General features: G+C 45.4%; 1 protein-coding gene across 3 annotated transcripts in view; it reads right to left on the bottom strand.

The window, feature by feature from the left end:
* The window catches only part of FAF1 (Fas associated factor 1), a 265,559-nt gene that overhangs the window by 105,756 nt on the left and 146,945 nt on the right, over nucleotides 1–12,858 (bottom strand). For 2 of the 3 annotated variants that reach the window (XM_044300816.1, XM_044300818.1), the window contains 4 exons: nucleotides 6,831–6,965; nucleotides 3,339–3,459; nucleotides 3,137–3,200; nucleotides 844–925 (listed from right to left, as the gene is read on the bottom strand). In XM_044300816.1, the coding sequence (XP_044156751.1) occupies nucleotides 844–925; nucleotides 3,137–3,200; nucleotides 3,339–3,459; nucleotides 6,831–6,965 (402 nt within the window). The remainder of the gene's footprint in view (nucleotides 1–843; nucleotides 926–3,136; nucleotides 3,201–3,338; nucleotides 3,460–6,830; nucleotides 6,966–12,858) is intronic. The other variant, XM_044300817.1, reaches the window with a different exon arrangement.

Genomic DNA, 12,858 nt, shown 5'->3' with positions numbered 1-12,858 from the left:
TCGGGTCCAGCAGGGCCAGCAATACTATATTGCGGCACATTATACCGCCCCAACAGAGCCAAATACCACAGTACATCGCAAAATACATCCCTAAATACTTTCATTGGCCGGCCGTGAGGAGGTCCCAGGCGGCCCCCTGGAAATTTCCCTGTAAGGTCTATGGCCAATCTGCCCCCTGCCTGTACAATGTGGATTTAAACCGGGCTAGGATCATGTGCCCCATGTACGGCACGTAATCCCAGAAGTGCCTACAAGACAATTATACCCAGGAGCGCAGCGGTCGCCCGTTAAGATAACATTCATCATAATGCAATTCTTTGTTTGGTTTTGCAGCAGGGCATACGTTGATGCAGAGTCACAGGGCTCATTCAGACAACTGTAGTGTTTTGCGGATCTGCAACTGATACCGGTTATCTTGTTGGAACACCACGTCTCCTAACACAGGGTCTGTAGTTTGTAACCATGGAGACCTAAAGGTCTGCATAGGAGCTGTAAACATGATCTGTTGCATTATAAATCAAGACTGAAAGTTTTTTTTATATAGTAAATGAGGATTGAAAAGCCAGTTCGCGGAAATTAGTCAATAAAAGGGTCATACAACCACATTATGTTTTGAAGAGAAGGTAACTGGACTGCAATGGAATGAAAACGCCTTCAAACAACCTATTCCTTTTTATTATACTCACTTATATAGCGTTGACATAATCCGCAGCGTTTTACAGAACATTAGCTTCAAGATTTCCCCAATTGGGCTCACAATCTAAGGTTCCTATCAGTAAGTCTTTGCAGTGCGGGAGGAAACCCATGCAAACACGGGGAGAACATACAATCTCTCCTACTTACATCTCTGGCTTTCCCGTAAAACGCCTCCTGGAAGGAAGCCTCCAGCGAACCAATGAAGAACACGGGATGGCACTCGCCGTACCTGAGAAAGAGGGTGAAAATGGATGATTAGCATCATAATACCTTGTGTCTAATAAATCTTTGGCTGGATCTACAGCTATCAAAACACACCGATACCACAAGTCTAGGGGTCCACACAACACCTAGAGGTACACTCCCACAGTCTAAATACTTAAAGAGGACTTTTCACCTGGAAAAACATTGTGAACTAAGTATCATGACATATACAGCGGCGCTCAGGGATCTCACTGCACTTACTTTTATCCCTGGGCGCGGCTCCGTTCGGCCGCTGTGCCCTCCGGTATCTTCGCTCACTTGGTTATAGTAGGCGGAGTCTGCCCTTGTTCTGCTGGGCGTCTCCTCCTCCTAGGCTGTAGCAATGGCCAATCGCAGCGCAGAGCTCACAGCCTGGGAGGTTTTTTTCTCCCAGGCTGTGAGCTGTGCGCTGCGATTGGCCAGCACTACAGCACAGGAGAAGGAGACATCCAGCAGAACAAGGGCAGAACCGCCTACTATAACCAAGTCCCCTAAGTCTCCGCCTGCTATAACCAAGTGAGCGAAGATACCGGAGGGCACAGCGGGAGAATGGAGCGGAGCCCAGGGATAATAGTAAGTGCAGTGAGATCCCCGGGCGCCGCTGTATATGTCATGATACTTAGTTCACAATGTTTTTCCAGGTGAAAAGTCCTCTTTAAAAAGGTTGTTCAACCTCAATAAAAAAAAACTGTGACCAGCAAGTAATGGTATCCAAGAACAAAAAGACACTCATTTTCTAAAGGCCCCACCATCCAGTGCCGTGTCCTGTCTGTGGTCACGTGATTACTGCAGCCATTCACTGGCCTCAGCAGCAGTCCCAGAGGCTCTGCGGTCATGTCCTGTTCATGTACACTTCACCAATGAGGCCAGTAACTGGCTGCAGCAGTTATATGACCACAGACACATTCTGGACTGGAAATGGCAAGGACGGAGGACACAATGTAGGAACGGTGAGCATTTCAAAATTTTTAGTTTGTTTTTTGGCAGTTTCCTGCCTGTCACAATTTTTTTTAAATTAACATGTAAAGAGCAACTCTGCTGTATTCAAAACGGAGCAAGGCATTTATAGAGTGACATAACTCTTCAAGTTCCATTAGGCTTTCTTCTCTATGCATAGCCATAACTAAACTCAGGACTCAGTTCCTAGAAAGAAATGCATTGGGGGAATAGTCTGTTGCAGAGGGTAACCAGTAGAATTTTGATTGCCGCTAAGTATATAACAGGGAATCCGTCATTATGATATTTGACTATTATCTGCAGTAATACATGAGTAGTGCTGCAGATAAGGAGTCCAGATCACTACTTTTTATTTTCCTACAGTCCTCCCCCCGTGTGTCAGCGCTCAGAGCTGTGCTGAAAAGTATTGTCAGGACTGCTTTGCGTATTATGTCAGCACAGAAGTCCGGACTGTGTATTTCAGCGCTGCTTTGAGCACTCACAGCAGGAGAACGGGAGGTACAGCAGTAGAAGAAAATATTTCAGAGCTGCTTTGAGCACTCAAGCAGGAAAACGGGAGGCAGTAGGAGAAAATAAAATTAAAATAAAATAGTGATCTAGACTCCTTAGGCTACTTTCACACTAGCGTTCGTCGGTCCGCTCGTGAGCTCCGTTTGAAGGGGCTCACGAGCGGACCCGAACGCAGCCGTCCAGCCCTGATGCAGTCTGAATGGAGCGGATCCGCTCAGACTGCATCAGTCTGGCGGCGTTCAACCTCCGCTCCGTTCGCCTCCGCACGGACAGGCGGACAGCTGAACGCTGCTTGCAGCGTTCGGGTGTCCGCCTGGCCGTGCGGAGGCGTGCGGATCCGTGCGGATCCGTCCAGACTTACAATGTAAGTCAATGGGGACGGATCCGTTTGAAGATGCCACAATGTGGCTCAATCTTCAAGCGGATCCGTCCCCCATTGACTTTACATTGAAAGTCTGGACGGATCCGTCCGAGGCTATTTTCACACTTAGCTTTTTTTTTTGCCATTTTAATGCAGACGGATCCGTTCTGAACGGAGCCTCCGTCTGCATTATTATGAGCGGATCCGTTCAGAACGGATCCGCCCGAACGCTAGTGTGAAAGTAGCCTTATCTGTAGTAGTACTACATGTAATACTGCAGATCCCGGTGACGGACTCCCTCTGACTATAACGCATTGTGCAGATTTCATTGTGAAATGTCGCTTGAATTGGAGTTCCACAACCATTTACCTGGAGGAGAATTCCGCCGTAAACTGCAGCAAAGCGTCGGACTCATTTTCTGCATTTTCAGGCACTACGAAAGTGCAAGGAAAAAAAAAGACATTTCAGTGATTTGGAGAAAATGAGTAACAAGATGGAGTTGAAACAAAATTACAGTCTAAAAATTCACACATTCCCAAAATTCCAGGTGGCAAATGCCCAGCTCGCTTACTCATGGGAGACTTTCTAAGTGCACTGTTCGTGCCAAATATCTCTCCGTCATCCACTCCAAATTCTGTAGCATCTTCGAAGTCATCTCCATCACTGTCACTGATCATGTGAATATCTGTGCTCTGTGGAGGAAAGTAAAGACAACGGCTTCAGCAATCTGATTTGTGTGTGCGCAGAGGGCAATGCACCCCAACACCCGCGAGACTTCCTAATAAATGTGCCGCAGCATGCAGGAACGGATTAGACATATGGGTGTAGATGAGCTGAACGAACTGTTCACTGACAAATTCAGCTTTGCTACATCAGCGGGCTTCCGCTTAAATGTTAAACTCTTCACCATGATCTCTGGAATAGGGGCTCCTCGTTCCATCGGGTGATGCTGCATCTGCATCCAAGTGGCATAGTAAGTGGAGATGTGGTCGCACATGTGCGCAGCTCTCTCCATTCACTTCTATGGGAGTTACAGAATGAGTTCTGCAAACGTGTCCCCAGGCGTGATGACAATCAAGGGAATTTTTTGGACCAGTTGTGCGACAATGTCTGACAGCTGGGGGGGGGATATTTACTAACATTCAAGATTGGAAACAGGCATAAAAAGTTGGTGGAAATCTACTCCAGCCAGGGCTGAAATAGTTTTGACACCAGGCAAAGACGGCTGCAGATGCGAATAATTTATGACGCTTCGTCATAAATTAGCTGAATCTTATGGCAGTGTAAGGCAATCGGTGTGAAAAGCTGGTCTTGGAAAACGACCCCCTTCTTTCTAGATATAAATGTGGCCCCAGAGGCTTTTTTTCCCTTTTAGTAGCATATTAAGCAAGTGGGCACAGTGGTCATTCATTCTTCACTAGGCGTAAAGGGAGCCAGGTGTCTGGGGGCACAGTCAGTACTGATCTTCTCCTTGCGAAAGGGTCCGGGTCAAAAGTACTAGCATAAGGATGTATTATATATAGTGGGGCCTTAAAGAAAACCTGTCACACTGACCATGCAGTGCCATGCAGGCAGCACTGGAGTCCAGTGGGCGGTCCTACCCAGTGAATGTACACTCATAGGCTGTCAATCGCTGAGTTAGACCGCCCACTGGACTCCTAAGCCGAAAATGAGCAGCGATTTAGATCAATAAACTACAGATCACACTGAATCTTTTCCAATAAAACTATATACCCGCTAAGCTCCTCCAGCTATGCCAAACTGTACCCGCAGATCAAACTGCTTGGGCAATGTGACCGGTGCAATGGGTTAATAAAAAGGTGAAAATTACAAGAAAAGAAAAAAAAGAATTTGATAATCACAATGATTTTCTATGCAAATCCCCCCCCCCCCCCATGACTGCAATAATCAAAACACTGCATTCAACAGGTCATGAAAGACGTACCAAACCAAAAATATATAACAAATAGGGCAATCCCTACCAACTCCCAAATGGCGCCGTTGCATACATTTCAGTGAATAATAATAGTAATTAACGCAATTACAACAAATAGTACAGGGTAAGAAATGATTCAAGGTGGCATTTAAAAAAAAAAAAAAAGATAAATAATTTCTGGGGTCTAATAAAAATGCCACTGTGCCAGAGCTACAATATCTGCTTCCTAACGCCACCCGACCCTGCAGTGCCAGCTCCACATGCAGCACGGGTTAAAACATTTACACAACAGACAGAGGTTTTAGATTGCACCTCGGCTCTCAGCGTCTTTGGCTCATGTGCGATTGCATTAATGTAATGTTCACTGTGACAATGCTAATTCCTTTTTAAGTACCGAAGAATGCCAAGTAATAGGATAAAAATTACAGTGCTCATTTACAGAACAGAAATAATCTGCAGATAAAATGGCCACGCTACTTCCTGTTATTTACAAAAGAGAATTCAACCGGAGCGATGCGATTCGAGCCGGGAGGAATCTGAGCGTCTCAGAGTAAATGGATGCTCAGTTCACTCCTCCTTAAGCTGCGCAAGTGTAAAGTGTTCAGTAAAGAGCAAGAATCAGGTTTCTACTCTGCAACATAATAGCGTGTGCAATGTATATGTATGTATACTGTGTATGTGTGGGTGTGTATATATATATATATATATATATATATATCGTGTGCGTTCAGTGTGGCAGGCAGTACTGAAGGGACTGCAGAGCTATACGTCAGGTACTGATGGGCTCTCATGAAACTCCTGCTTTCTCTACAAGTAGGTTCTGCAGCAACTGGGGTTTTTAATAATTCTTATTTATTGCATCATGAGTATGGCCCCGGTTTAAAGAGCCTCAAAAAAAAAAAAAAAAAAAAAGTGAATCTGTTGAAATTCCTTTAAAAATTTTGAAAAAAAATTGATTCAGGCCCAAATCCATTCTACCTGAAACCTTAAGAGCTGGTATATAGCACTCTCTAGTGTCTTAGCACTTAATTTTTTCTGGCCATACTCTAGGATGAGAGAGGAGAGGGGAGAGTATAATACACTGGGTTCCTAGGCAATATATATGCATTGTCTGTGGGGGGGGGGGGGGGGGGGTAGTATTGTAGATGGAGTATTGTAGGTCAAGCCATGCACCTCTGGATTTCTAGGAAAGATATTAAAACTAGCCAGCAGATGTAAGATGTGCTAATTTTCAGATATTTTTTCCCAGAAACCCAGAGGAAATGGATATTCTGCGCCCTCCATAAGTAGAGATAAGAAATAGTAGTACCCCAAACAAGGCCTCTCAGACTTATTGCAGTTACTTTCACATCTGGAAAAGTTGGGAGACTACAATTAAAGGGGTATTCCCATCTGAGGCAATGGGGGCATATTACTAGGCTATGTCCCTCTTGTCTGATAGGTGCTGGTCCCACCACTGGGATCCGCACCTATATCGAGAAAGGAGCAGGGAAAGTGGTGGCTGGAGGACCCTGTGTTTCCCTGGGTCTGGCCACCAAGTGGTATCCCCATAGAAGTGAATGGGAAGGCACCGCGCTTGTACGGCCACCAGCACTCGGCTATTTTCGGCTGCCCCATAGAAATTAATGGAGGGCAGCCACACATATGCGGTGCACCCTCCAAAATTTTGCCAGCTGCACTTACGAGATAGGTGCAGGTCCCAGAGGTGGGACCTGTACCCATCAGGCAATGGAGGCATATCCTAGCGATATGATCCCACTGTCTGAGATGGGAATACCCCTTTAACTCTGCCATTACAGTTCCCACAAGTATTGTGATCCAGCTTTCCCAAACTTAAAAAATGGAAATGTAATAATAAATCTACCGGTAACTGCTGTTCTGGAAGCTGGTTTTTAACCCCTGTGGGAGCTATAATTGTGGGTATGAGCTTGCCAACAAACATATACAATTAAAAAGTGTCGGAATTGGGTTCTCCTCCATGTGACAAAAGGGGACCATTAATGGACATAGAGGGGGTTTTCTTGAGATATATATATTATTTTTTTTTGGGGGGGGGGGCACACTTCAAAAAGCTTATCACAATAAAGTATTAGGCTACAAGAAAACATGGTTGTGCAATATCCTTACTGATGGTTGTAGACCTGTAGGAGCTGGTAAAGCCATTACCTCGTCCGACTGTTCTCTGGTTTGCACGGGGGAAGTCCTTCTACCCACTGTGAGTCGATGGCATGGAAAGGTAAGTCCTGAAGACGCCAGTGTCATCTAAGAGGCAGAAGGAAAATGCAATTAGAGGTAATGTCGCATGAAGATAACCCCTTCTTACGGTAATGCCAGGCCCAAGTCTAGCTGATCGACGCAGGTCCATCTCGGCCGCTGAAGGGAAATGAATGGCTCACCAGTTAATACTAGGCCTAGCCTTGAGCAAACTTCTGTTTTCAAGTTCGGTGTACAAGGTTCGGGTTATCTAAGAATTCCGTTATGTATTCCTCTACCACGGACTATAACTTATGGTTCGTGGTAGAGAAATCTATAACGGAATTCTTAGATAACCCGAACCTTGTACGCCGAACTTGAAAACAGAAGTTCACTCATCCCTAACTAGGCCCAGTCTACCAGAGTGAGAGCTATTCTTCGCGAGGTACTCGGTGGGAGAGATCCTCTAGGTGGGATATCTATGAAGACCCCAAGGACTAAAGATTTCTTTGTTTTCAGGGAAATTTATTTTTAAAATACAACACTCTAGATTTGAATGCCCTTGTCATCCCCTCCCACTAAATGTTCTACCATAGACGGATCCATCTGAACATTGCCAACAGATATCATAAGCCGGCAGCCGTTAACCGCAGCGGACGATACAGTGTACATGCTATACAACAGCGGAATATCAATGCCTTGTGGCAAGAGGGAAATCACAGGATGTCATATAATTTTACAGGCTGAAACAGGCAGATTATCAGTTCTGGTTACAAGCTAGAGCAGGACCTGTCAGAACTGGCCCGGTGTCAAGGCTCAACCCCTCCAGCGGGCGCTGCTCCTTCTCGCTTTACCTAATTACAATTCAGCTCTATTAACTGGTCACGGTAACAGGGAATTAGCATGAATGCAGATACACAGGCAGGGAACACACCTGCAAATTCTGCAATGGCGGCTCACAGCAAAGCAACACTACGGCATTCCTTACAATGGAGGCATCCGAAAATAAAAAAATCCTAAGGTTTCTTTTTCTGTGAAATACTCTACGGAACCATTTATTAAAGGCGTTTTCCACCTTTTAGATACTGACGCCTTTTCCTCCTGGTACAAGGAATGGCAGCCATGTTGATTGTCACCAAGCTTTTTCAGAAACAGAGAGATCATTAAAGGGGTTTGTCCTCCTTGTAGATATTGACAACCTGTTCTCAGGATAGGTCATCCATATCAGATTGGTGGAGTCAGACACCCGTCACCCCCACGGATCAGCTGTCCACTTACGCCCTTTCCTCTGGATAAATCATCAATATCAGATTGTTGGGGTCCGAAACCCCCCCCCCCCCCACGATCAGCTGTATCCGGCGGCGATCCTTCTGCTTCCACTCCGTCCAATCTACTGTGCATCGCCGTCGGCCACCTGATACAGCTGATCGTGGGGGGTGTTGGACCCCAACAATCTGATATTTTTGATTTATCCAGAGGAAAGGGCGTAAGTGGACAGCTGCTCAAAACTGCTGATTGGTGAGAAAAAAACATACAAACTGCGTAGATGGCGCCCTTGATTGGATTCGAACCCAGCAGCCTTGCAAGGTAACAAGTGCTAAGCACTGAGCCGCCCTGTTGCCCAAACACTAGGAAAGCTGGATACCTACCTCTACAGACCATGGGGGGAAAAAAATATTATGGTGGCAAAAAAATATTATGGTGGCAGGTACACAAGCTTCATCCACACAAAATAGGGTCAAAAATAGTCTAAGGGAGCATTTTATTTATGTAATAAATGTATTTATTTATAATGTAAATATTTATAATAAAATTGTATTTATGTAATATATATGTTGCATCTCTGTATAATGTAGACATTGTATGAAGTCCGTGCGAGAAAAATACTTTATAAAACACATTAAAATTGACATATATCATTTTTAAACCAACAACATATGAGTAATACTCTGCTCCTTCAAAATATATAATTTTTATTATTTTCTTATTGCTGTTTTTATTATATGCATTACTCTTTAGTGCACGCTGGTCCGCACGTTCCGGAGCTCGTCAAAGCGATTTCCAGTGGGTGAAAAAGGGAATCTATTTGTGCAGAATAACGGATAAAAGGAGCTGGGCGTATCTCCAGGAGGTTATAAAGCTAGCATTATTCCGATTCGAAGATAATTGCTCCTGACAGTTTTACTTAAGGTTCATTTCACTGTGCTATTTTCTCCAGCTCAGGGTTCAGCCAGTCCCCAAAGCCGCACCTCTCACACCTGTTGTGGCTCTTCATGTTACAGGCCAGTTTGGGCATGTCACTTCAAATTAGCGCTGCGCTGAGTCGATAACAGTGGCAATTACTTATCACAGGTTTAAAGGGAGTTAAAAAAAAAAAAAAAAAAAGTTTCTAATTTAGCCTGTACTACAGTGTCAAGAGTAGGAAATCCGAACTTGTTAATACAGGCTGCGTGAAGAATCCTGAGAGGTGCGGAGATGATCTGGCCTAACTTACTGAAAGAATGCCATACATCCCAAGGCTGGAGAGCCAGCGGACTCCTAGGAATCAAAGCAACACAAGATCTGCAGAAGGGTCTTGTTTCTGAGATGCTTTGAAGGTCCTATATCTAAGGCTACTTTTACACTGGCGTTTTGGTTTCCGTTTGCGAGATCCGTTCAGGGCTCTCACAAGCGGTCCAAAACGGATGAGCTTTAATGCCTTCTGAATGAATAAGGATCCGCTCAGAATGCATCAGTTTGGCTCCATTCTGCTTTGGAGACGGACACCAAAACTCTGCTTGCAGCGTTTTGGTGTTCGTCTGACGAAACTGAGCCAAACGGATCCGGTCTGACACACAATGTAAGTCAATGGGGACGGATCCGTTTTCACTGACACAGTATGGCACAACAGAAAACGGATCCGTCCTCCATTGACTTTCAATGGTGTTCAAGATGGATCCGTTTTGGCTATGTTACAGATAATATAAACGGATCCGTTCTGAACGGATGCATGCGGTTGTATTAGGCTACTTTCACACTTGCGTTCAGAGCGGATCCGTCTGGTGTCTGCACAGACGGATCCGCTCCTATAATGCAGACAATGGGATCCGTTCAGAACGGATCCGTCTACATTGTAGTTTAGAAAAAATTGTGAAAGTTGCTCAGACGGATCCGTCCAGACTTTACATTGAAAGTCAATGGGGGACGGATCCGTTTGAAATTGAGCCATATTGTGTCAACTTCAAACGGATCCGTCCCCATTGACTTACATTGTAAGTCTGGACGGATCCGTTTGCCTCCGCCTGCTGAGCGGAGCGGAGGACAGACGGTGCCAGACTGATGCATTCTGAGCGGATCCGCGTCCACTCAGAATGCATTAGGGCTGGACGGATCCGTTCGGGGCCGTTTGTGAGAGCCTTTAAATGGAACTCACAAGCGGAGCCCCGAACGCAAGTGTGAAAGTAGCCTTATCTGAACGGATGCATTTGTGCAGATCCATGACGGACCCGCACCAAACACGAGTGTGAAAGTAGCCTAAAAGTATCCCTTCTGCCTCATGGCTGAGACGTCAGTATAGTAAACCCCAACTGCGCCAATCCCAAGTCACACAAAATTTTAATTCTTATTTTATTTTTTTGCTTCTTGTATTATGTATTATTATGTACTAAGGAAAACCCATAACAGTGAGAAACAGTGAGAAAAAAAATCCTGTTTCTCTGGTAACCTGCTCGTCACTTGGATACCATGGTTTTGCTAAGAAAGGGGGTAATCTACCTGTGACATCCCTGGCCCAGAGCCTTGGAAGAAAACATAGGGGGTCATTTACTAAGCTGAAATATGCCTAAATTAGGTGTATTTCAGGCACAGATGGCCGTCTGCGACTTCGCCCCGCTCACGCCAGGTGTGATATGGGGTGTGGTGTGGTCGGGGACGGGTCGGCAGGCCCGTCTCATTCACCAGTTTCTACACCTGTTTTAGGTGTAGAAAATGGTCTAAATGTAAGACAGCAAGGAAGCGGCCTTACAGTTAGCACTGGCGCTGAATCCGCCGAAAGTTATAGAAAGGCCTGCGTCTCTTCATAATTCCGGAGGATCAACCGCTAGCTATGGTGCTTCATTACGACAGACGTCTAATTCTCACTTCTGCCACCGATCAGCTGATTGAAGAGGGCTGCAGTGCTCCGATGAGCGTTGCGGCCCCTTTGATGACATGCTACGCACAGTGCCCTACATTGTATAGTGGCTGTGCTTCACTTGAATGGGACTCCGCTGCGACTTGGCCTATGTGACCAATGAATGTGACGTCACTGGCCTAGGAAGACACCGGAGCACTCACAAGAGCCCCACGGCCTCTTATAACAGTTTATCGGCGGGGGTGACAGACCCTAACTGATCAGATAGTGATGACCTATCCTCAGGATAGCCCATCAATATTAAACTACTGGAAACCTCTTCAACTAAAGTTTTCAACTGCATTGGGTATACTTCATCATGGGGTCCGAGCGCTGGGAACCCCACCAATCCTGAAACTGGGGGCAACACATACTCCGACCCTAATGAAGGAGCAGGTAGAGCATAAAGTACACTGTGCATCTCCATTCATTCTCTATGGGACTGCCGAAGATGGACGGTGATTCGCTATTTCCGGCACAGAGAATGAATGAGGTGGCAGGGCAAAAATTCGACAGTGTTATAAGACCCCCATTCTGAGGACTGGTGAGAGTCCTTGTGGTCGGAGCCTCACCGATCAGTTAGTTATAGCCTATCCAGTGGACAAGAATCCCTTTAGGGCCTCATGCACACGGTCATTGTTGGCCTGTGCTGCGGACCACAAACGGCCGGTGCCCGTATATTGTTGACCTGCTATTTGCGGGCCGCAATACGGGCACTGGCCAACAATGGCCGTGTGCATGAGGCCTAACTATGGGATAACCAGAGACAGGATGATTAGACCCTGGTCTGGCATGATGAAAGTTCTGGTTGGGACACTGATTGTCAAAGGAGCATAGACTAGAACATGGGGCAACATACCAGGGACAACATACCAATAGGACAGAGTACCAGAGTCAAAACCATATGATTGACAGTAAACTATTATAAACCCAGGACGGACTGTCGCCTGGATTTCCCAGTCTCCCCAAAAAGCAGCAGTAGCACAGTGATTTGGTACACTTTCCATTCATGGGAGGTGGCTGCTTATATGAAGGCGCAAATATACGCCATGAAGCTGAAGCAGTCACCGGTATACGTATGATTACATAATTATCTAACCATCAGTGGAAGAACGCCAAACTATAGAGCGAACACAAGAAAGAAGGATGTTTACCGAGAACATGAAGAACGCACCCAGAACACACCTATATACACCCAGGGCAGTCTCCAGAGCTGTCACTAGACATCCTTCTCCAGAAGGCAGATGTTACCTGTCATATCTTGTGGTAACTGTTACTGACACAACAGATTACTTATTTCTCCGCACATGGTTTTCTGACATGTAGAAGGAGATGGTATGTGCGTTTTATAATTCAGAGACATAGAATCAGAATGGTCTTGCAACATTCTTCAGTCTGTTGAAGTGAACCCTTAAAGGGGTTTTCCTTACAACTTAATACCTGCTCGCAAATAGGAAAATAAACTTTATAATATACTCAACTTAAAAAAATCCATTCCCATAAAAATCTGATGCAATTCCACTGTCAATTTCAGACCAAAATTCTGCTGGGGGAGCTACCAGTTTCCCTGTGTACTGTCTTCACTGTAAGATATTCATAGTGTATAATAAACTCCTGAGCTCCCTCCAGTGGTGGCTGCAAGTAGCCACAATGTTATCATTTATAGAGGTTATCCTATGAAAAGTATTTATTGCCTAACCATAAATAAGGTTATAAATATTGGATCATGGAGCTCCGAACAATGAGACCCAAAGTGATCCAGACAATGGGGCTTCGGCGAGTCCCCTCTCTGTATGGAGAAGTCTATGGGGC

Source organism: Bufo gargarizans, chromosome 7 (assembly GCF_014858855.1).
Source record: "Bufo gargarizans isolate SCDJY-AF-19 chromosome 7, ASM1485885v1, whole genome shotgun sequence".
NCBI classification, from domain to species: domain Eukaryota; kingdom Metazoa; phylum Chordata; class Amphibia; order Anura; family Bufonidae; genus Bufo; species Bufo gargarizans.
This window is presented reverse-complemented; position numbering and strand designations above follow the sequence as displayed.